General features: G+C 44.0%; 1 protein-coding gene across 2 annotated transcripts in view; it reads left to right on the forward strand.

The window, feature by feature from the left end:
• The first annotated feature begins 2,529 nt into the window (after positions 1-2,529).
• Positions 2,530-23,268, forward strand: part of PTGIS (prostaglandin I2 synthase) — a 39,798-nt gene continuing 19,059 nt past the window's right edge. For both annotated transcript variants that reach the window (XM_067554268.1, XM_067554267.1), the window contains exons 1-7: positions 2,530-2,627; positions 5,524-5,647; positions 6,583-6,761; positions 9,619-9,762; positions 13,283-13,437; positions 14,733-14,914; positions 20,318-20,486. In XM_067554268.1, the coding sequence (XP_067410369.1) occupies positions 2,551-2,627; positions 5,524-5,647; positions 6,583-6,761; positions 9,619-9,762; positions 13,283-13,437; positions 14,733-14,914; positions 20,318-20,486 (1,030 nt within the window). In that variant the 5' untranslated portion in view covers positions 2,530-2,550. The remainder of the gene's footprint in view (positions 2,628-5,523; positions 5,648-6,582; positions 6,762-9,618; positions 9,763-13,282; positions 13,438-14,732; positions 14,915-20,317; positions 20,487-23,268) is intronic.

A 23,268-nucleotide genomic window follows, 5' to 3' on the forward strand; every position in this document is an offset into this window, starting at 1 on the left:
TATAATGTATGTATTAGTAATACTAATTATTTACATAATGGCACCCTACAGAGATTACTGAGACCGGCTTCTTGGGGCAGGGCCCATCTCTTTGTTATATATATGCATAAGGGGGCTCTGATCTATGACTGGGGCTCCTAGGTCCCCCCAGTACAAATAATAAGAAATAATAATTGACACTTATGCAGAATTGCTTATAAAATGAGTGTGTCCATAGTATTGTACATAATACGGATGTTTTGAACCATCAAGACATATGCATATCCAGAATTGAGTGACCACATCATCCTGAAATTGCTCCAGAATAGCCAGTGTGCCACAGCGGCATGCCAGGGAAACCAGGGGTCTTTTCAGTAAGGTCCTTCTTCCTGTGGCATTCACAGGGTCTTGGTTATATATTTTGTCTGTCAGTGTCATACCCATTCAGTAGATGTGAAGCGCCATCTATCTTTTAAGTATCTTTTGTGACGTTCATCATACACTTGGGGGTGCTACAAAATAGTGATAATCTAATTCAAATGATGAATACAATCTGAATGACTCTTACTTAATTTTAAAGAGATTTGTAAAAGCAGTTGGATAAAGTGCCCACAACCCACCAGGGCCCCTGGTTCTAAATGATGAAGTGATGGATGAATTTCTTCTCCACTGCACTGTTCGCTTGCTTAGAATTTCCCTTCAGAGGAACAAATTCAACCCTGAAAAACAAGAGACAAGGAAAAACCCCTTGAGTTTTGAAATGAACCCCATCTCCACTGCCACACTTGTAAAGCACATTAATATTAATAGAAATTCACCCTTCAGCCTCATGTAGTAGCTTCTTTAACAACCTGAAAAGGCCTCGGTTTTCTTTTTTTCCACTCTTGCAGCTCAAAATTTGAGGTAGGGTACAGTTTCTGTGTTGCTAATAGTGATCCCAGTAGCTACTAATAGCACTGATTGGGAAACAATAGTAATCTCTCTCAAACCAAAAAAGGAGATGGAAATATTAGCCAGCTGTAGAAACAATATCTATTTCAGCAAGGTTTTCAGTTAGATCCTTGATAATAAAATAATTCTTCAACTTTAGGCTTCAGTCTATAAAGCATAGGCTCATTTTCAGCTATGCAGAGTACAACCAAAGTTGCACTATACTAGTATTTCTAAATAGAAATCTTAATTTTAAGGAAAAAAGATAACTTAATGTACATACACATGTAATTATGGAAGTGCTGGTAGTGGCTCCATAGTTAAAGCTGGATCTGGGTTTTCATTTTAATGGGATATTTCAAATATTATTTCTTCCAGCAGTATCTTTATGACAAAAATGTGGGAAGGGGCTTTAAACGTCCTGCTGTGGGTTTAAGCCAATCTCTAACTGTTCCAGATCAGAGAGACAAGGTGGGGGAGGTAATATCTTTTATTGGACTGGTGGAGACAAGCTTTGAAGCTGCACGGTGCTGTTGCACACATTAGAGACCAGAACAGACTTAAATGGGGAGGGGAAGGGGGAGCAGGGAGTTTATCCTGCTTCTCTGCCTGCTCCACGTGCTTGCATCTTCTGATGAAGCAATTGGTAGTGGCCCTTGCCACAGAGAGGATACTGGACTATATGGATCTTGGGTTTTACTCAATCGGGCAAGCCCTATGTTCCTATCTTCTTGTCAGACATCTAGTGTATTTTATTTTCGGTTCGAAGGGGTTATTTTAAACACTCATTCATCACCTAGCACTAATGATAGGTTGGTGTCGGTATTAGATAGCGCAGACACTACAGCGATGGGTCGCCTAGAAATGCTTCTGCATCAACCGAGCCAGGTATTGCCTGTTGTTTATCGAGAACTAATGGGCTGCTTGATGCTCTCCAACACGAGGGTCGTGAATTGGCGCTACGGGGCAGAGGGGCGGTGGGAAAGGAAAAGGAAAGGGACAGCGCAGTGAAAACCAGAGTTTGCGGCCGCTCCTTCGGCGAGGGATGTGCTGGGTTTTCCCTCTACCCGGGGATCCGTGTCCGGGGCACTGATGAGGCGGGGGCTTGGTGCCGGTTTTGCCCGGTCTCGGGCTGGTTTTGTTGTCTCCAGCCTCACGCCAGGGATGGTTTGGTGCCGACTGAAACTGGATCCAGGGGTGCGGGGCTAGAAGGGTCTGGGTTTACCCATCCCCGAGTTTCTGCCGGGTTTCTAGAGGCTCCCTCTGAGGAAGGCTCTGGAGCGCTGGGCTCAGCGTCCTGCCCTCTGAACCCGCGCGGGAGGGAGCCGGGTCGGTGCCGCCGCTGAGCGGGAGACCGGGAACTGGAGCCCCGGAGCGCTTCGCCCAGCAGCCCGGTGAGCGGGGCCGAGCGGCGGGGGGCCGGGGGCGCTGTTTACCCACACGGGGCTGGAGCCGGAGCGCAGGTGGCCGTGGGCGGCATCCCCTGGGGGACCGCAGCGGGGCTGGGCAGGACGGACAGAGCCGGGGGGGCAGGACAGACGGAAGCAAGGGGAGGAGACCAAGGCAGCCGAGAGTGAGGGGCACGGGCACGGTCGGACAGAGCAGCCTGGCGGGGAGCGAAGCAGCAGCGGGAGCCCAGCCATGTGCTGGACACCGGCCGCGGCCCTGCTGGCGATCCTGCTGCTGCTGCTGCTGGCGCTCGGCTCCCGGCGGAAGCGGTGAGTGGCCGGTACTGGCCCCCGCGCCTGGGGAGCCCGGCTAGGGCGGGGGGCAGGCTGCGTGCGCTGGGGCAGCCCGCCCGGAGCTGGGCGGAGAGGGGTCCCCGCGGAGCCCGGCTGCAGGGATCAGCGGCCTGGGGCTGCTTGGCTGGCGGAGGAGCGAGCTCAGGCTCCGAGGTCACGGTGAGGGGCGCAGCACCGACCTAGGGACACAGCGCTCGAGCCGTGCCTTGGCCGGGCCCGGGCCGGATCCTGCCCATTGCCGAGCGGCCGCAGCGCTGCTGAGACGGGCCCGGCCCTACGGGCACCTAGGGGAAAAGGGGGGGGGTGCTTGCAGCTGGGTTGGGGGGGGGGGAGCCCCTTCCTCCAGCTCGTGCGTCCGAGGGCTCGGTGCTGTCGACGAGCGCTGCCCTCCTTAGCCGGGGGAAGAGGACACGCTGTGCTCGGAGCTCTGCTCCACACCCCATTGCAGCCCCCGGCCATGGAGGAGCTGCGGGAGAACAGCAGGTGTGTGCGGGGCAGGGCGGAGGGGGAGAGTCTCTCTCCCGCACCAAACGCCGCCTCCCCCTTGCCGGGTAAGTTCAGGCCCGGGCGCTGCAGGCCCCGCACGTGGAAAGCTCCAGCCCGCCGGGCCCTGCCGACGGGTGAGCCTGGGAAGAGGAGCGGAAAGGAGACGGGATGAGTCCCGGGAAACCCGGGGATGAAGGGACAGGTGAACCCAGAGAAGCTGCCCGTAGGAGAAGGGGAGGAAGGAAAACAGTGCCTGGCATCTGAGAGCCGGCGGTCCCTATAGCATGTGCAAGGCGTTGGCTCGGGCCAGCCTGGCTTTTAGGGACTGTCCTTCATCCCTTGCGCAGGATTCCCTCGAGAGAGAGAAAAGATGATTTCAAAACGCGCCTGAATTATTCTGGGTGGGGCCGGGACTGACCCATCGGTTTAAAGGGCAGAAAACCACATGTGCAAAGGCAGACTTGTGCTACAGAGCCCTGCCTTCCTTCCAGGTTGCAGACCCCTGGGCTCTGTGAGCCTCGCCCATTGCTAGCTATTGAGCCAGCGCACCCCTGACCGGCAAGTGGAGTATGCTGCTTAGGATGGACACAGCAGTAATGGGAGCAGAAGTGGTCCAGGTACAGGAGAGTTCACTGGGCCTGGTGTCAAACCCTCATTCTGAGAGATGCCAGAGTGTGGGTTGAGCTGCTAAAGAGACTCCCAGTCTCAAATTGTGTGTGACTCCACATAGGCCCTTCTCTACCCTGGCATCGCCCTGCCCCAGAACTAATCCTTGGCATTCCTGGTAGTTATTTCTCTGGCTGTGATCTTGGCTACACTGGTGGTGTGAATCTGGAGAAATTCCTTTGACTTTACTTTTTACACCAGTGATAATGAAATCAAAGTGTGATCCCGACCCTCCAAAAAGAAGGCTGTCACTGTGTTAAAATCCCAGCTCCTACCATGAATGACCTAACAACAAGTAACTCAGGGTATTGGATTTATCTTGCTCAGGGAACTACATGGGCACTTCATACCATTGCTTTTCATCTGGCAGGGGAATTAAATGGACGAGATTCCTATTTTCTTTCCAAATGCTCCAAACAGTCAGATTCTTGCCACTTTTCATATACTCAGAGCAATGACACCTCAAGTGAGTTTGTGCCGATGATGCAACCTGAATGCACAGGCATCAGGTGCTTATGCATGCTGGCCCTCTGGGTTTGTTTGGATTGCCCAGAGATTTTAACAGCTTTGCAGCCCTCATTTTGGAGTTGCTGATCAATTTTCCACTATCACAGGGGTCTTTCAGGGTTGACAGTGCTCTGTTTACTGCATCCCATTGTGCCTGGGTACTGCATAGGATTGAGAATGTACCCTATGTGTGTTGCTGTAGAATTATGATTTATTATTTTTACAACATCCAAACACGTGCTAGTCTTTACAGAACAGATCATGTCTGCTGTGTTGCTGTAGCTGTGCTGTAGACCCGAAGAAGAGCTCTGTGTAGCTTGAAAGCTTCTACCTTCCACCAAAAAAAGTTGGTCCAGTGCAAGATATTACTTCACTCATCTTGTCTCTCAGAACAGAGTATAGCAGATTCCTGAGTTCTGGGACCCTCTCACCTCACAGCCGGGCTTCAGCCTGAGCCCGGAAGTCTACACAGCCATGAAATAGTCCTGAAGCTCAAGTCCCGTGAGTCTGAGTTGGCTGGCACGGGCCAGCGCGGGTTTTTCTTTGCTGTGTAGACAGACCCTTTGTCATATATATGTTACTGATATACCTAGGCATAACATGGTGAGTTACGGATGCAATAGTGAGACCGCTTTAAATCCTAAGATTTCAGTCTTTTGTCAGCTTTCAAGACCCAGAGAATTATTTTAATGCACTTTGGTATTGCCGTTGAATTTCTTCTTTTAAATTAGCTGTATTAGAAAGAGAATAAACCCCAAATTAATATATTTTTGTCATTAACACTTATGTATGTAACTTCTATTATACTGTTTAGCCAGCATAAATCTGAGACGCTGTCACTGAATTAAAAAAAGAAAAAAACCAAAACAACCCACAAACCCTTCCTTTGAAATCCTGACTAGTCCTTGCTCCTTTATGATTCAGGATAGTGGTTTCAAATCCTCTTTTTGGGTTGTATCTGTAGAACCCTGGAGATTTAAAAAGATTCAGACTAGGGTAACCAGATTGTAATTTGGCCATATGATTCTAGCCAGGTAATGTTATAAAGCACGGTTGAGCTATGAGACAAAGTAAGGTGCAGATGGTAATGTTGTTGCACACTGACCCACCCATAGCGTGCTGGAAAGAAGGAGTTTAAGTGCCAATGGCTATTAAACAACTGTAGGACAATCCTTCCGCAGGCTTTAAGAGCTTTTATTGATCTTTTTTCCAGGCTACTGAGTGAACCTCCACTTGACAAAGGCATCATTCCTTGGCTGGGACATGCTGTGGAATTTGGAAAAGATGCTGCCAGCTTCCTGTCTAAAATGAAGCAAAAACATGGTGATATTTTCACAGTAAGTGCCAGCTGTGAATTGTCTGTGCTGCCATGATTTAACTCCATGATTTAACAGTTCAGTTGTTCAACCAAAAGTAGCTTAGAAAGCGTTGTGAAAACAGCTTTGATTGTACATCACAGACAAGCGCAGATATCTACAAACTGTCCCCTTTCTTTCCTGGCCACTCTGCCTCTTCCTTCCCCCAGATGCATTAAGCCAGCCTGGAGCTGCTTTTAAACTAAACCATACAAGAGAGGCTGGCTTTAACATAACCTTTGCACATGCCACAGAGCAGCTTCATTTTTCATAGCAATCTATTTTTTTTCCCAGACCTGGATTAGACTATTAGTGTCTTCAATCCATTCGGCCTCTTGTAGGGGCCAAAACTTGATGCTTCAGAGGACTGCGGATGCACTCATAATGTTGTATGGTGTTGGTGGGTAGCTGAAATGACCTTGGAACGGTTCAAGTCAGTGGGAGTTTTGGCTGAGTATGAAGTGCAGATTGGGTCCCTTAACTTGTATAACTACCTGTGTTGTTCAGAGCCATAACATTTTAGGTCCTAAGAATCTTCTGTTTCTGAGCCCAGCTGTGTAAATAACCGTGACTAGGTATGTTGCCCTCTTGATCAGTGAGTTCCTGTGTTTCCATGGGAGCTGTCAGCTGAACACTGCTCTCTATTGACTGCAAAAGGTTCTTCAGACCACAGCGGGTGTAAATCATTGTACCTCTACTGCGGTCAAAGGCCCTGCACTGGTTTGCAGCAGCTGAGGCTATGTGCTCAGTGGGGAATAATGAAGTAAAAGGGCTGTGGCTGAGAGATCGGACTTATGAATGCAGATTTTAGCGTTTGTCCCTTTGTTTTGTAATATTTCACATTTTGAATGTATTATTTTGTTCATTAAGCTAATAGACCCATTCACTTTATACTGGGGATTGTTTTTCTTCTTTAGATCCAGGTTGCTGGGAAACGTATCACCATCTTGTTGGACCCTCACTCGTATGATTCAGTGCTTTGGGAATCAAGTTGTAAACTGGATTTCAGCAAATTTGCACGTCTTTTAATGGATCGAATGTTTGATGTCAAACTGCCTGACTATGACTTCAATGAGGAGAAGGTCATGCTAAGATCGTGAGTATGATATGAAAGAAAATTTGGGCCAGTTTACTCTGGGAAATTATTTTCCAGTGAGAAAGCCATGCACTTCCATCATGGAGATGACATTCCTGGTGTCCAGGACAGGGACATTAACTACAGTTTAAGCACAAAGCAAAAGTGAAGAGGGTAAGACCTGAGGTCTCTCTAGATTTTCCCCAGAGAGCCATTCAGTAAGGATGAAATGACAATGGGCAAACTATCTTAGAAGCCTGGCTTCTAAATACTAGAGATGGGTGCACTAGGAAGCTGGATAGATCCCAACCCATCTTTGTTAACTTTAAATAGAAATAGCCCATAACAGCCATAGTGGGTTTAAAATGTAACGTGATGTGGCAGCAAAAGAAGGCTAAGGTGCTTGGGGGAGGTGATCATCTGTCTATTTATGGCTCTGGAGAGGCCAGACCTGGTGTACTGTGCTCAGGGAAGGGCACTTCAGGACTGTGACTAAAAGACAGAGCCAATTGTTTGACTACACTTGTGATCCGTTCTTAACAATGTTCAAGAGACCAAATAACCAAACATAGCCAAGTTCATTGGCTAAAGACAAAGCGGTACAATACAAAAAGGAGACATACATACCCTTCCTTCTGGGAAGCAAATTCTCACAGTGTGTTCGTCTTCCACAAAAGGTGTACTTCACTGATGTGAAACCTGATTCAGTTTATATTGCAGTTGTTTCCAAGCTAAAAGCCAGCATGGAAGGAGAGGACATTGCGAGTTCCAGCCTGTCTCTTCAACAAGCAGCAGCACAGGGTCTCTCTCTTCATAGCACTAAAGAGAGCGCTAGGAACTCTGCCTAGCAGACATGCGTGTCCTGATGGGAACCAGTGAGAGGGCATCGGTCAGCCAGAAGCACTAGCCAGCAGCAGAAGGGCTGCACTTTAACGCTGCTTAGAGTAGCCACAAAGTGGTCTCCACAGTGCAATGTCCCAACCCTCCCCATGTTACCCTGCCATGGACATCAGGATTCACATGACAGAGCCAATATCAGGAAAGGTTTCTCCAGGGCAGATATAGACCTTACGAATTGGTAGTGCCTGTCTCTCACTGTCGGGACTTCACAGTACTTGTACACCAGCAAATATCACAATCCCGAAGCCTGTAAAAATCATCTTGAAGCAATTCCAGTTACTAGGAGGGGGACATTAATAAGCAGCAGAATGCCGAGGCTGTCATTATTTTAGTCTCCCCGGTATCTATTTTTATATCTAATATTTTAAGGTATTAGAGAGATTGAAGCATGTCTCACTGTGTGATAGCTGCGAGACATGTTTAAAACCTTTCAATAAAAGAAGGGGAAGCAACCTGGCTGAAGATAAATATGCTGACCACATAGTTTACGTTGGTAAACAAAGCCCTCCAAAGAATGCGTGTCTGATGGAGCACCAGCAGCGTGACTGAAAGCAATGAAAGATTGTGTTTATGCTTGAATGGCATAAAAATGGGATAGGCTGTGGTTTGAACTTCTGGGAACATCTCTGTTTTGCCAATAGATACATCACACGGAGACATGAACAGCTGAAAATAGCTTTAAGGTGCACTTCCTCCTTCAGACTATTTTTTTTTTTGGGTCAGTGGGAGTTTTAAGTTCTGGGAAACGTTGATGTGAATCATTCAGACGTGACCCTCCGCCAGGCCCTGCCCTCTAATCTTTAAGTTTAAAAATTGTTGGAGTTTTAATTGCTTGGAGGGGGTGAGTTTACCCTCTTGTGCTAAAGCATTTTACAAGAAATTGGATCCTGGCTAAACCAAGGCTGGTTTCAGATTACTTGTTCTGCAATATTGCGTTTGTGCATTGGCTGAGGGCACTGCTATTTTATGGTATGCACTTTCTTTACTGTGCTCTTATGTGAATTGCTAGCACTCGGATTGTCACCCCTCGATTAGAAGGTTGACAGGTTCATTTGTGAGTGCTCCTCAGCTAAACTGGTGTAAGGGGTATATTGTTCTGAATCGAGCATGGTAAATCAGTACAGCTTCTTCACCTGGCAGGGTTGCTGCTGAAGTGCTGTGCACATCCCCCCTGAGAGTCCTGCGTGGGAAGTCCCAGACTGACAGTGCGCTAAGGAGAATGATCCATAATCAGTCCCTTGGAAACCATTTGAGTAGCACGAAAGGAGCAGTGGATCCTATTTGGTTAATGAAATCGCAGGGTGGCTGCTCTTTCTAAGAACCGAGCTCGGTGTACTAGCATCATGCAGAGCCAAAGTTCCAGTTCATTGGAAGTACAGCCTAAGAAATCCAGTAGCTCATGGGAAAACGTACTCTCACAATCAAAACTCTCATCTGACCAGTGGCTTCCACTAAAGGCAAATCTCTGCCGGATGTGATAGCAAACTGGCCTTCCTTTTGCTAAGCCTGTAGCAGCCACTTTTCCACACAGGAGTACAAAGCTGTTAAGGCACTAAAAATAAATCTACATAGGTAGCATCTCCATGTTTGTCATTTATTCTCAGTGGCTTCTACCCCAGAACATGGGTCCAAAGCAAAACATCCAAGTCCCAACTTCAACCTCACTCCAAATGCTGGGGAGCATCTAATGTATGCTAGAGCCCTGCAGCTGGTCTTGCGCTCCACAATGGGCAACAACAGAATCCAGATCAGGGCTTAGATGTTGCTTCTCCTATGGAAGTGGCTTAGTGCAGCATGGAGGATTCTGCCCAGCACATTCCCCTTTGCACAGAACACGAATCTGAGCTGTGCACAGTGACGAAGTTCAGATCCCCTAGGATGAGTGTGATATAAGTAGGTGAGACTGGGGCCTAACTGATTATAGAACAGTGAGACTTATACATGAAGGTGTTTCATCAACAAACTTCTGCTTCTACAGGACTTTGCAAAACAAGAGCCTTCCCTCCCTCACAAAGGCAACGTTCTTCAACCTTCAGACTGTTCTGCTTTCTGACCCAAGCCAACTGAGCCGGCAGTGGAAAGAGGAAGGCTTGTTTCATCTCTCCTATGGTATGATGTTCAGGTGAGTGCTGAGCTGTAAAGCTTCTTCCCTTGGGATTGGAAGGGGAATGATAGCAAGTCAGTGCTGTTCTTTTTTTTTAAAATTGTGACCCATTAAAAAAAAAAAAAAAATTGATGTTTGCACCAGGCTTTAATGATGTAGGGCCTGATGTCACTCTCACACCACTGTAAACAAGGAGCAATGCCATTAGAGCCAGTGAGGATACACTGGCCTGAAACCGGTGTAAAGGAAGAGCAGAATCAGGCCTGGAATGCGCAATAAAAGCGCAGGTATAGTTATTTTATCAATATTGACAATGGTTCTTTTAGACACATCTAATTTTTAAAAAACTTTAGTCACTGTTGCCTTGTTTTGGAGCTTTCCTCTTTCCAACAGTGCACTGTAGGGGCAAAAGGAGTGAAGTTTATTATGAAGGAAAGGGGAAGAAGCAGTGTGATCTAGTAGTTAAACCTCACACCTGCGAGTCAAGGAAACCTGGGTTTGCTTTTCCAGCTCTGCCTCTGGCTTGCAGCGTGACCTAGAACAAGTCACTTTAGGCCCAAGATAAGGAGCTTGATTTTCAGAGCTGCTGAGCACCCACAGCTCTGCCTGCCTTTAGGTAGCCGGGTTTGGAAATGTTGGCCATAACTGTGTCTCATTTTGCCCGTCTATAGACTGGGGCTAAGAACACTTACCTGCCTTACAGAAGTGTTGCTCATTGACATATAGAAAACAAATGGCAGGCCTTACATGGAAAGTGCTATAGAAATGCAAAATCAGGGCCTGCTTCTGTCAGCCTTACTCCTAATAGCACCGATTCCAGGAGTTACTGCCAGGAACATTAGAACTGAGAGGGCTCTAAATGTAGAAATAACTGTGAAGTTTTCTTTTTACTGAAACTCCAAGAAAAGGGATATTACAGAAAAGGAATATTTGGCTCATCTGACTTTTTTTTAAAGTAGTTTAGTTTGGGTTGATTTTGCAGACCAGGGCATTCTGTCTCTGACCTGAAAGTTGCTGTACTTCTCCAAAAAAACTCCAAAAACAGACTTCAAAGAGAAACTGCTGAGTTAGAAATGATCTGCAAACTTGACACATTCAAACTGGGTTTAAACAGAGACTTGGAATGGCTATCTCACTACCGAAGGTAAATTACTTTGCCCACCCATTCTCACCTCCTACTCAATGGTCGTCATTAGGTCTTAAGTACCGGACTCCACCTCCCCCATTGTTCTCAATGCACTTGGATTCCTATATGATACCTCTGTGTTACCTATTTTTGTATTACTGCATCTGAAGAAGAGAGCTAGCCTCTCGAAAGCTTATGCTTCCAAATATTAAATCTGTTAGTCTTTAAAGTGCCACAGAACTCTCGTTGTCAGTGCTTTCAGTGGCACTTACAAGGGTACAGCACTGCATGTTTGGCTTGCAAACTGTGGAGGGAAATATTTATTTGTTTAAAAACAGTTATATCCAACAGAATAGACACACACACACGGGATGCTGCGTGACAGAATTTCTGTTTGCTTTTTTAAAAACCTAGGAAATTACACCTCAAATAACTACATTAAGAGAATATTATTAAGGTTGCAAAGTCAAGCACTCAAAAGTTAGGAAGTTCCAGACTGAAGGTATCCTATGCAGAGTTAATTCGGTGCCTATTCATTATTATACTGCCTTTGATTACATGGTCACATATTATTTTTTCCATGGGATCTTTGCCTCATTCAGTGCACAGGTTGGACCTGCTGTGGGGAGGAATGAGGGTTGTGTAGTAAGGAGGCTGTTGTCTGTAGGATCCCTGTCTCACTTGTTGCAGACTTTGGAAGGTGTATAATTAATGAGACGGGATTTCAGGAAAAGAAAGGACAGCCTCATGGTTAAGACAGTTGAATGCTGCCCTGAAGAACTGGATTCCATCCTGCCGAAGAGTTCCCGTGGGATGCTAGACAAGCCATTTAAACCCAGCTTTTCATAGGTGGTCACTAATGATGTCTTCCTCTTTTTCTGAGGACCCACCTTGATACCTGGGGTTTTATTTGCAGAAGGGCCAAGCACACACAGTTGCAACTAAAGTCAATAGGATTGCTTTGAACATATACAGTGCTATGTACATGGGCGGTGGGTATAATAGGCTTGGTTAGCCTCCCCAGACAGCCACTGGAGGCTCCTGTTCTGCCTCTCCGTCCTGCCCACACTCCACCACTGCTCTACTTGGCCCCCTCCCCCAAGAGGCATGAGTGGTGGGTTGGGGGCATCCCCAGGGAGGGGGTGACGAGGCACAAGCGGCCGGCGGGGGGGCCATGGGAGAGCAGTCTCGAGACCCTCTCACCAAAGGTGCCCGGAGCCTGGCTTGCTTCCGGCCTTTGTGGAGGGTGGTGGTGGGGGCTGCAGGGCACTGGCTGGCTGCGCAGGACCAGAGGAGCGTCCCACACGCTGGAGCCAGGAGCTGCCAGGCCGAGCTGCTCCTGGACCAACAAAGTGCCTGTTCCCTGCCTGGTGGCCCCAGTGCTGTAAGGGGCCCTAGAGCAGGGTGCAGCCCACTCGCCAGGCAGCTGCAGCAGGAGAGAGCTGGGGGCGTGGCAAATAATCAGTGCGGGTAAGAGCTTGCAAATAGTGCTGGAGGCTGTCCTAGAGGTGGGGTGTTCCCAAAGCACCCTGGGTCAGGGAGTGATTGCAGGGGCTCTCTTGGGACAGCAGGGAAGGCAAGAGTCTGGAGTGCCTTTGTGAAGGATTAAGATACTATAGTAATAAGCACCATAGAAAAGCCCATGAGGAAAATAATAATTCTGTCTTCAGACCAGGGTTTGAATAGCATGCAGCAAATGAGGTCTGGGACCACACACTGAACAATGAGGAAAAAACAAAATGTACAATAGCTGCTCATTAAATGAGGACCAGGCCTCCTGTGCACTGAATAAAGGAGGGAGCCTGTGGAAAAAATAAATGTGATCATGTAATTAAATGCAGTATAATAATGCACACACATGAGAGGGAGGGAGGGGAAATTAAGGTTGTGGAGGCAACCTTAATTATGGTGTTTCCTAACTTTTGAGTGATTGACTTTGCAGCCTTTTGAGTGTGTAATATATAAAAACCAAGGGGGACTTTAATATGAGCTGGATTAGACCCCATACCGGTTTGCATGTTTTTACTAATCTGATGCAATAAATCCTATATAGAGACCTCCTGAGGTTCCTTCCAACCCTAATATTCGATGTTGGACTTTCTAAGGGCAAATCTTTCCTGGGAAAGCAAAACAAAACACATGCAAAAAAAACCCCATCAAAATGCTATTTATGCCATTATCCTCTGCCTTAAGAAGTAACTGTTGTTGCACATATCACCTACAAAGGTTTCACTATACATTGCACAGAGCCTTTTAATTATATAGTCTATTAAGATTAAAACACCAATGACATTGAGTGAAGTCCTGGCCCACACTGAGCTCATGGGAGTTTTGCCCTTGACTTCAGTGCAGCCAGGGTTTCGTCCATGGCATTTCAAGTAAAAATGTATTTTCACCCTTTATCCCAAACAGAGCTGGTTACCTGACCCTGTATGGCAATGAAGAAGAAAACTACACTGATTCTTCCTGCCAGGATAAAGACCGGACCCATTCAGCTGAAGTCTACAATGAATTCTATAAATTGGACCAGCTGTTGATGAGAGCTGCCCGCTCCATGCTAACTGCAAGTCAGTGCCTTTGGGCTAGAAAAAAACCATCCACATAGACATAGGGCCACATATTCAAGCATGTTAGGCGTGCAATTATACACCTAATTCTGTAGGTGCAGTTCATGCAATTGCACATGCAAATCAAATCATATACTATGCCATTTGCATGTACCTCAGATGCTTTGGCCAGTGCCGAATGCAGCTGGCCATTTGTACTATGCCTGTACTCCCTGATCTGCACAAGCTTGCAGTTCATTTCCAGGTGCAATTTAAAAGTGCTGGCTTTAACCTATAAAGTCCTGAATGGTTTAGACCTTCAGTACCCCAAGGACCTGCCCTTCTTTCCCATGAGATACCAAGGCACTTGAGGTCATCTGAGGCCCTCCCTGCATTGCAAGACTCGGACCAGCTGAAGTGGCCATTGTGTTTCCTTTGTGTGCCACCTGGAGAAGTCTGCACTGGCACTGCATAGTCTGGTGTGGAAAGTGGAGATGGGGCAGGCAAGCGAAACGGCCACCAGATCCACATAACACGCCACGGTGTGGCAGGAGTAGCAGCCAGATGAGGCTGTACTGCAGCCTCTTGACCCCTGCAATGGGCCTGGGTTAAAATTTCCCAGCTCACATGGAACCCAGTTACCTGGACTTTCTGCTGGTAAAATAAATGTCCACCTCATCGGAACGTCAGCACGTCCACGTGGAACAGTCTGGGTGTAAGGGTTTGTCTAGAAATGGGTTAGCTGGGCGTGCTCAATCCCAGCTTCCAAGTAGCTAATGTTTTTAAACATGACTGTCCATCTACACATGGGGCTAAACGGAGTTTAGCAGCATGCTAATCAACACATTTTCTAACACAACTCAATTCCCAGTGTAGACAAGGGATGAGAAGAGCATTTCTGGCAGGGAGCCCCGGGCTGTTGAATACCCCACCGTGGAGAGGTATAACTGTTCCTCGTTCCCAGCCTTCTTATGGATTTGCTCTTAACCTCTCCTTCCTCCCAAACCTTCCTTGCTCCAGCACATGTGATTAGAGTCTCAGTGTCTGGGATTGCTGAGAGCGCACAGGAAAGGACCATTGCTCTGGAAACCACATGGAAATTAAGACACATAGGCTCTAAGTGATTTCTGAGCAGGGCCCTCCGTTTACACAGGAGCTGCTCTAGAAGAGCAATTATGGGCAGTAGATGGCACCATTGTGAAAGTTTTAAGTTCCTTCTCTCCATCTCACTTACACCTTAAACTAGAACAGGTCAGCTGCAGTGTCTCTTAAAATTTATATTAGTAACAAAATCTCTTCCATTGTTTTATGTGTAGCGGAAAAGAAGGAAGCTGCCAGCATCAAGGGGCATCTCTGGAAGCTGCTATCGGTAAAAAGACTGAATTCCAAAGCCAACAGAAGCTCTTGGCTAGAGAGCTACAAGCAGCATCTAGAGGAGCTGGGAGTGGATGAGGATATGCAATCCAGAGCCATGCTGCTGCAGCTCTGGGCCACACAGGTAAAACCATATCAACCCTTTCAGGGAGATAATAGGATGGAGAGAAAGCTGGAAATTGTGCAGGGGTCCCTTAGGACTAACAGTTATAATACTGATTCCACTAGAGAGGTTGTGAGGCCACTGGAAAATACTAAATAACCACATGGAGAAAACACCAAAGGAAATAAAACACCCACATTGATGTAAGGTAATATTGTGACAAAGCCGGGACCAAGCTGGGAACTTCCTCGTGGCTGCTCTTCACATCAAGACAACAATGGGGACAGAATATTGAGCTTCCTTTCCAAAAGCACAGGTCTATAACACTTGAGTGAAAGAAGAATCATATGATTGTTAGCAGTGTAGGATCTATGACACATAGTAGAGCCATTCTAATTCCATCCATTTGAGGGCAGTGCAGGTGAACATATGCACTAGGTCTAGTCTGTTCATTACAGAATTTAGTTTGTTAAAGGCATAAACGCAGGTCCCACTCCTGCAATGCAAGGGACTTGGCTCTGTCCTTATTGTACCCCGAGTGGCAAATTTCAACTGCAGATCAGCAGAGTGTTTCTGGACAGCGAGTGATCATGAATCCAGCACCATATCAACTACAAAGCAGGCATGTGTGATCATTCATTGCTCTAAGACCCTTTTACAGAGGGCCATATGAGCTGCAATACCCAGCGTAATATTGTGAATTATAGTTGCCATGAAAATTTAATCTTGAATTTCCTTGATTTTTACAGAATTATGCCTGAGGCTTTTTGGATATTATCACTTGCATGCACTGAGACAAGTGACATGAATCAAGCATAAATCAGTCCTGTGCATGTAAATTCTATGGAGCAAATCCTCAGCTTTCCTCCACTGCTAGAAATTGTCGTAGCTCCATTGATTTCAGTGGAGCTGTGAGGATTTACACCAGCTGACGAGATGTCTCTATCCGTGTGTAAGTGCTAAGGTGCAAAGACATGTGCAAAGAACCTGCTAGGTGTAAGTGTTAGGGTGCAAAGAACCCATTACTCACACAGTTCCTCTTATTGATATCAATGGGACTACTTTTGTAAGCAACTCAGTATTGCCCACCCAAAGATTCACAAGTCAGGGCCCCCAAAATCATGAGATTATTATTTGTAAAATCATGATATTTAAGCCAAATGTTGGGTGCTTTTGATTTGCCATCTGAATGTGAGGGTTTGCTTTTTCATACTTTTCTCTGCAACTATGAGGGCTGGATGCTTTTTTTTAAAAAAAAAAGAATAAATAATAATAATAATAAATAAGTAATAAAATGAATTCAGCAGCTGGAACGTTAAGAAATCCCTCAAATACTGTGAGACAAACAATAAAACCATGAGAGTTGTCCCACTGCTTACCGATGTGAGTTCGGAGTTCACAATTTAGCCCTCGATGTGCACATTTCCTCATGCACCTGCTGGACAGGTACATAAAGTAAATCACCACTAGGGGATGGTGTGTGACTTATTTTAAGACATGTCCGTGTCCTTGACCAAGGTGCTGCTTTCCCAGGAGAAGTAATGCATACTCTCTGGCACGGATCGCGGATGACAGTCTTACCCCAGGCATTTTCAGTACACATTTGATCACATCTGACTTCCTGAGCAAGGATCTTTTCTAAACAGCTGTAACTTCAGGCCTTCTAAAAAGACAGTTTCTCCTGTCTGTGACCTAACCATTCGAGGGAGCATTTTGACATCCCAAATCCAGAGATCTTCCTGGAGACACTCAAACAGACAGCACTTCAGATCATCGTGCAGCTGGTGAAAACCACAGTGTAACTATAGAATCCTAACCAGGATAGGAAAAAAATACCAATATTTAGGGGGTCTTGTTTCTTCATGACATGTGGGAGTGTTATAGAGCAAACTTTAATAGGGATTTGGACCAGAATTTACAGAAGTGGGTACCTGATGCTAGTCATCTAAATTTAGATGCAGGCACCTGACCAAAGCTTTCTTTAAGTTGGACACCCAAAATCAGAGGCCACTTTTGAAAATACTGACATCACTGGAGTTACACTAGTGTAGGATCAGCCCGCCAATTGTCTACAGACAGTGCTGGCAAGTGGTTAGTGCACAGGACTGGGATTTAGGAGACCAATGTTATGTTCCCAGCTGTGCCACTGGCCTGCTGAGTGACTTTGGGCAAGTCACTTTAACCTTTCTGAGCCTCAGTTTCCCCATCTTTAAAATGGAGACAGTCGTACTGACCTCCTTGGTAAAGCAATAAGAGCTAGGTATTAATATTATGTTATGATATGTGTCCATTCCTGATGATGATCTCAGTTTATCAAAATGGTTTATTATTTATCGGCCTAATTGAAAACCCATTGAAGTTAATGGAAAGTCCCCTTGGATCAGACCTTATTTTTGTATCTTAGGTGGGATATAGCTTCAAAAACCTCTTGTAATACTGATTTTCCTTAATTTGGTTTTCTGCAGTGTTATTTTTGTGGGGGGAGAAGAGGGGTGTTCCTAGAAAAAAGTTAGCCTTACTCCACAAACCACGTGGTGTATTTGAGTGAAAAAGTAGGGCTCAGAGTTTTTAATAAAAATAAAATTTTTGGGGAGTGAGATTCAAAGGCCCAACTGGCAGAAGAGGATCTTAGTCAACAGGTAATATCCCATAGGTAACCTCTATTTTGTGTAATAAGGGTTCCTTGCTTTCATAGAATCATAGAGTTGGAAGGGACCTCAGGAGGTCATCTAGTTCAAACCGCTGCTCAGAGCAGGACTAACCTCAGCTAAATAATCCCAGCGAGGGTTTTGTCAAGCCGCAGCTTAAAAATCTTGTATCATTCAGTTCTGTTATTCATTACACTGATTATATTACACTTTTTTAAGGCCTTATCCAAACCTCATGGCAGCCAATGGAAAATTCTCACTGATTTCAATGGGCTTTGAATCAGGCCGACCAGTGGGCATTTTTGCCTGCAGTCTTACAGAAGAGAACTAGAGAGGCAAACTGTGTGAGATAATATTTTTTATTGGACCAACTTCTGTGGGTGAGAGAGACCAGCTTTTGTGCTTACACAGGTCTGGAACTTGACATGAAGGAGAGCTCTGGGTAAGCTCGAAAGCTGGTCTCTCTCACTAACAGAAATTGGTCCAATAAAAATATTGCCTCACCCATCTTATCTCTCTAATATCCTGGAGCCAACATGGCTACAACAACACTGGGAACTAGGAAGGAAAGTGCTACTTCCAACCTCTTTGAAATATTTGAGCTCCTGTTATCTGCTCAGTAATATACATAATTGCTGGGAAGACATTTTCCTTAAGACAGTCATTGAAATAGATTCAGGATTGACTTGACTTTTCAGTGCTTTGTTCTTTTTTTGGTTTGATCTCAGCAAACAAATCTTCTTCCAGTGACATTGCACTGTGCAGTGGGCTGAAACTTTCTTTAATCACAAGAAGAACTCACTCAGCTCATGCAGTTTTCTGGAATGTAATCTCCAGGAAGAGGAAAGATACTTTATTCTTTCTAATGCATGACTAAATCTCTTCCTTTGTAACACAAATAATTAAATGGTCATATGCATGTATAAATTCCTGTATTTTAATTAAAAAGTAACTGCCTTGCTTGAAAATTAGGCAAGATAAAATGTCATTGCACTTACCAAAACAGAATGAATTATTTATGTTATGCACTCCTCTCTTTAAATTACTTAGATTGAATGTGCTGTATATGCACTCCATATTGACAGCGATGCTACTTTGCTTTTCACTTAATCATCACAATTGTTTTAAAAACAAGAATGAGAATATACAGTGCTGGCTCATCAAGTATTTCTCTTTGCTGGTTTGACATGGGGGCATATTTCCTCTAACACTCTGGAACAACTACATCACTCTAGCTGAGTTGTCACTTAATTCTGGCTTTCATTATTATTATTATTATTATTTATTATTTGTATTATGGTAACACCTAGGGACCCAGGTTGAGGACCAGAACTCCAGTGTGCTAGGTGCTGTATAAAAACAGATCAAAAGACAGTCCCTGCCCTGAGGATCTTACAGTCTACACTTTAGGAGGCCAAAAGACAGAATCACCAAACCCAAGCATTCAAAACTTATGAATCAAAACTAGAGAGACAAGGAGGGTGAGGTAATATCTTTTATTGGACCAGTGGCTGTTGATGAGAGAGACAAGTTTTCAAGTTTAGGCATAGCACTTCTTTGAGTTCTGACCTGAAGAAGAGCTCTGTGTAAGCATGGCTACAACTACACTGTGTGAATCAGAACTGTGAGATTAATTTAAAAATAATGAGATTTTAATAAAAAAAGGTTTTGGCTCTTTTTATTTTATTTCCTTTAGCACTTTCAATCTTCTGTGCAACCATGAGAACTAGAAACTTACTTTTTGTTTTAAATGAGCACTGAGATTCTTATATAATCACATGACTCCAAGAGCTCAGGCTTTAAGAAAAACACCACCAAATATCATGATAAAATTGCAAGATTTGGCAGAGCTGGAAAGGATTGTGTGTTTGGCTAGTGGCAGCATTTATATACAGTAATATTTTAAGGGATGGGCAAATAAGAAAATGGTAACGTTGACCAAATCATGGTACTTTTGTCTTGCAAATCTTTTATTGAATCTGATAGATTTATACATAGTATAATTTAGTGAGCAATGCTGACCACAGATGAAATGGAACCCAACCCAGTGAAATAGGGTTATGTGGGACTTACTTGGTGCATAAGGTTTGTGCAGGCTTTCTGAAATCCCACTCTGTTTATATTACATCCCACCCACCATAATACAATAGGTGGGACATAATCCCTAGTATAGATTTCCCCTTGCTGGATGTAAAAGGGAGTGAAGATATTTATCTCATGGGCATATAAATAGTGTATAGTTTTCTATACAGTGACTGAAACATTAATAATTAAATCCTGGACTATTACTGATGTTGTAAAACTCTCCTATTGCCTTCAGAGAATCTTATTAAAATTGGTACAGGATTCCTACAGTGGGTTACATTTTATGCCTTTACTTTCTGCTATTGTCATACACTGGGATGCCGAGATGACTGTAGAATACTTGACCAGCTCCTTCTGTCGTCCTCTTTTTTTAAATGGGAGAATTGCGAGATTTTTCATGTTTCTGAGGCAGCCATTTCATTCGGAGATACTATCAGTAATAATGCACAAGAGCTTGAAAGATATTTATCGTCTTTTAAAATCAGTCCTTCAAGAATTGTTTTATGTTAATTTTCAAGTATTGCCAACATGCTCCTGACATGTATTGACTGAAAAGATTTTGCTTGTAATGAAAATTGAATTGACATTGGCTCATGTTTTCCTTTTGTGATGTAATGGAAGTTCTGTTTGTTCAAATTCATCTGCTTACAATTTAGAAAAGTTTGATTCCTTTTGGGTGTTTTATTTTTAGGGTAATGCAGGTCCTGCAGTTTTTTGGCTTCTCCTGTTTCTTCTCAAGCATCCTGCAGCCATGGAAGCAGTTCAAGGTGAATTAGAAAAAGTAATTAGAAACAGAGGACAAACAATGAAACAGATGCAAGGAATTAGCCAAGAGATGCTGGACAGAACTCCTGTTTTTGGTTAGTACATCTCTTTTGGGGACATCTGTGTACCATTTGACTTAGATTCTCTCAGCCAACTTAGCAATTTTCAAGAACTTTAGGTGAAATTGCGTGCATAAAATGTGCATGCAATTATGACCCTAATTTGCATATGCAAATCAACCCACTTGCTTATTCAAATCAAATAAATTCTGCATACAGCTTTGTCTAGCTGTTGCAGAAGAAATTCCAAGTAAATTAATGTCAAAATGTAGGCATACAACTGGCATTCCCACTTTGCTCTCACAATTGTGCCCCTTAAAGATTAAAAAACGTGGCCCATAGTCTGCTCGGTACTATTCAAGGTTTTACAAGTTTTAGATTAACTAGATTGATGTTAACTGCAAAGTAAAAAGGTTTAATTATACACACATTCTTCAGTGACAAAGCTAGACACAATATTTAAGCCATAGAAGCTGGGTTTTAAACAGTGTTTGGGATATGTAAATCTTATTTTCACCATACTTTGGGAAACACCTCTTCACCTTGGTTGTTTCCTGTTATCTAGCATGTGCATTGCTCACCTCTTTTCTGGTTTTCTATCCCATAAAATGCATCTACATGGTATATTCTGCTCTTTAACCTACTCTTTGCATAGTGAGAATAAGTGATGCTGGTGGGACCAGTCAACCCAGTTTTAATAGCAGCACTGAACAGATTTAATGAGAATGTCTTTCCAGAAGTGTTATTAGAGATATAGGAGTCATTGTGGTAGTATATGAAGTATAATCTCTTATATTTGGGTTAATGACTTGAAATATTGGCAGCAGTGATAAGGTACTCTGAATCTATTGTAATACTCAATCTTGGTTTTGATGAAACAGAACATTCTTAGTAGAGCTGGGAAGGAAACAATTTTCCTGAATTTTCAAGATTTTGAAACATTTTCCTGTCCTGAATTGGGGCAAAAATTTGAAATCTTGAACATTTTCACAAACGCAAAATCCAATTTGTTTTTTGATTGGGTCAATTGAAATGTAGCATTTTAAAGATTTTTAAACACCTTATTTTGATTTTGACCGTCTTTATTTTTTAACCTATTTTTCCGGTGAATTAACTTAAATTTTTTAAAAAAACAATCCTTTTCTATTGAAAATAACAAGCCTTTTCATTTAAAAAATGTTGAAACAAGACACTGGGACAATTTCAAAACTTTTTTTTCCAAAAAACTTTCGAAACAGGAAATTTGTTGAAACTGATCCTTTCTCACAAACAGGTTCAGTTTAAACAAAATCAGCATCTTCCAATAAATAAATAAAATAAATAAATAAATAAAATGTTTTGTCAAAAATTCCTAATAGCTCTAATTCTTAATATTAATAACAAAGACACAAGGTGGGGGAGGTAATATCTTTTAATGGACCAACTTCTATTGCTGAAAGACAAGCTTTCAAGCCACACAGAACTCTTCTTCAGGTCTGGGAAAGGTACTCCCAGCATCACAGCAAAATGAAAGGTAGAACAGATTATTTACTAGTAGCCCATATGTAAGGGACCATTCAAGGTAGAGTGGCCCATTAAGACCTCTGCAGCCATAGGACAAAAAGAGGTCATTAGTGGATTACAGATTATTGTAATAAACCATAAATCCAGTGTCTCTGTTCTGTCCTGATTTTTGGCATCTAGCAGAGAAATATTAATGGGCTGCTCTACCTTGAATGGTCCCTTACAACTAGCTAACTAGTTATGCTACATAATCTGTTCCACCCTGCATTTTTCTGTGATGCTGGGAGTTCCTTTTCCAGAGCTGAAGAACAGCCTTCCAAGGGCAGCAGTGGCGGCGAGAATCCTAGCTGGCTTCAAGACTGAGCTTGATAAATTTATGGAAGGGATGGTCTGATGGACCAGCCTAATTTGGCAATTGACTGATCTTAGATTACTAGTAGTAAATATGCCCAATGGCTTGTGAAGGGATGTTAGATGGGGTGTGGTCTGAGTTACTACAGAGAATTTTTTCTGGGTGTCTGGCTGGTGCGTCTTGCCCACATGCTCAGGGTTTAATTAATCACCATATTTGGGGTCAGGAAGGAATTTCCCCCCAGGGCAGACTGGCATAGGCCCTGGTGGTTTTTCACCTTCCTCCGTAGCATGGGGCACGGGTCACTTGCTGCTGGATTCTCTGTACCTTGAAGTTTTTAAACCATTATTTGAGGACTTCAGTAACTCAGTCATAGGTTAGGGGTCTATTACAGGAGTGGGTGGGTGAGGTTCTGTGGCCTGCGTTGTGCAGGAGATCAGACTAGATGATCATAATGGTCCCTTCTGACCTTATAGTCTATGAGTCTATGAGCTCTGTGTGGCTCGAAAGCTTGTCTCTCTCACCAGTATAAGATGATCCAATAAAAGATATGACCTCACCCACCTTGTCTCTCTAATATCCTGGGATTGATACAGTTACAACTATACTGCAAATATTAATAACAAAAGCAGTTTAATCTTGTCATTGAAACACAGAAAGACAGAGGGAGCAATTCACTGCTACAAAACCTCATGATTCTTCTTTTTCATAAAAGAGGCCAGAGTGGAGCCCATTTCTGTATCTGTTTATGGGTGGGGGAATCGGATTTAAAGAGAGTGAAAGCCTTTCTTACTAATTAGAAAACAGTTCAGTTCAACTTAAAAATGTTTCTGGCTAAACGAGGTACTGCAAAAATGATTCAACGTAAACAAAGACTTCAGAGAAAGGCTTATTATATATATATATTGAATGCTGTTGAGAATACACAGAGACAAGGTGGGTGAGGTAATATCTTTTATTGGA

Source organism: Emydura macquarii, unplaced genomic scaffold, assembly GCF_026122565.2.
Source record: "Emydura macquarii macquarii isolate MOO-44397 ecotype Brisbane River unplaced genomic scaffold, CSIRO-AGI_Emac_v2 contig_1483, whole genome shotgun sequence".
Lineage (NCBI taxonomy): Eukaryota > Metazoa > Chordata > Testudines > Chelidae > Emydura > Emydura macquarii.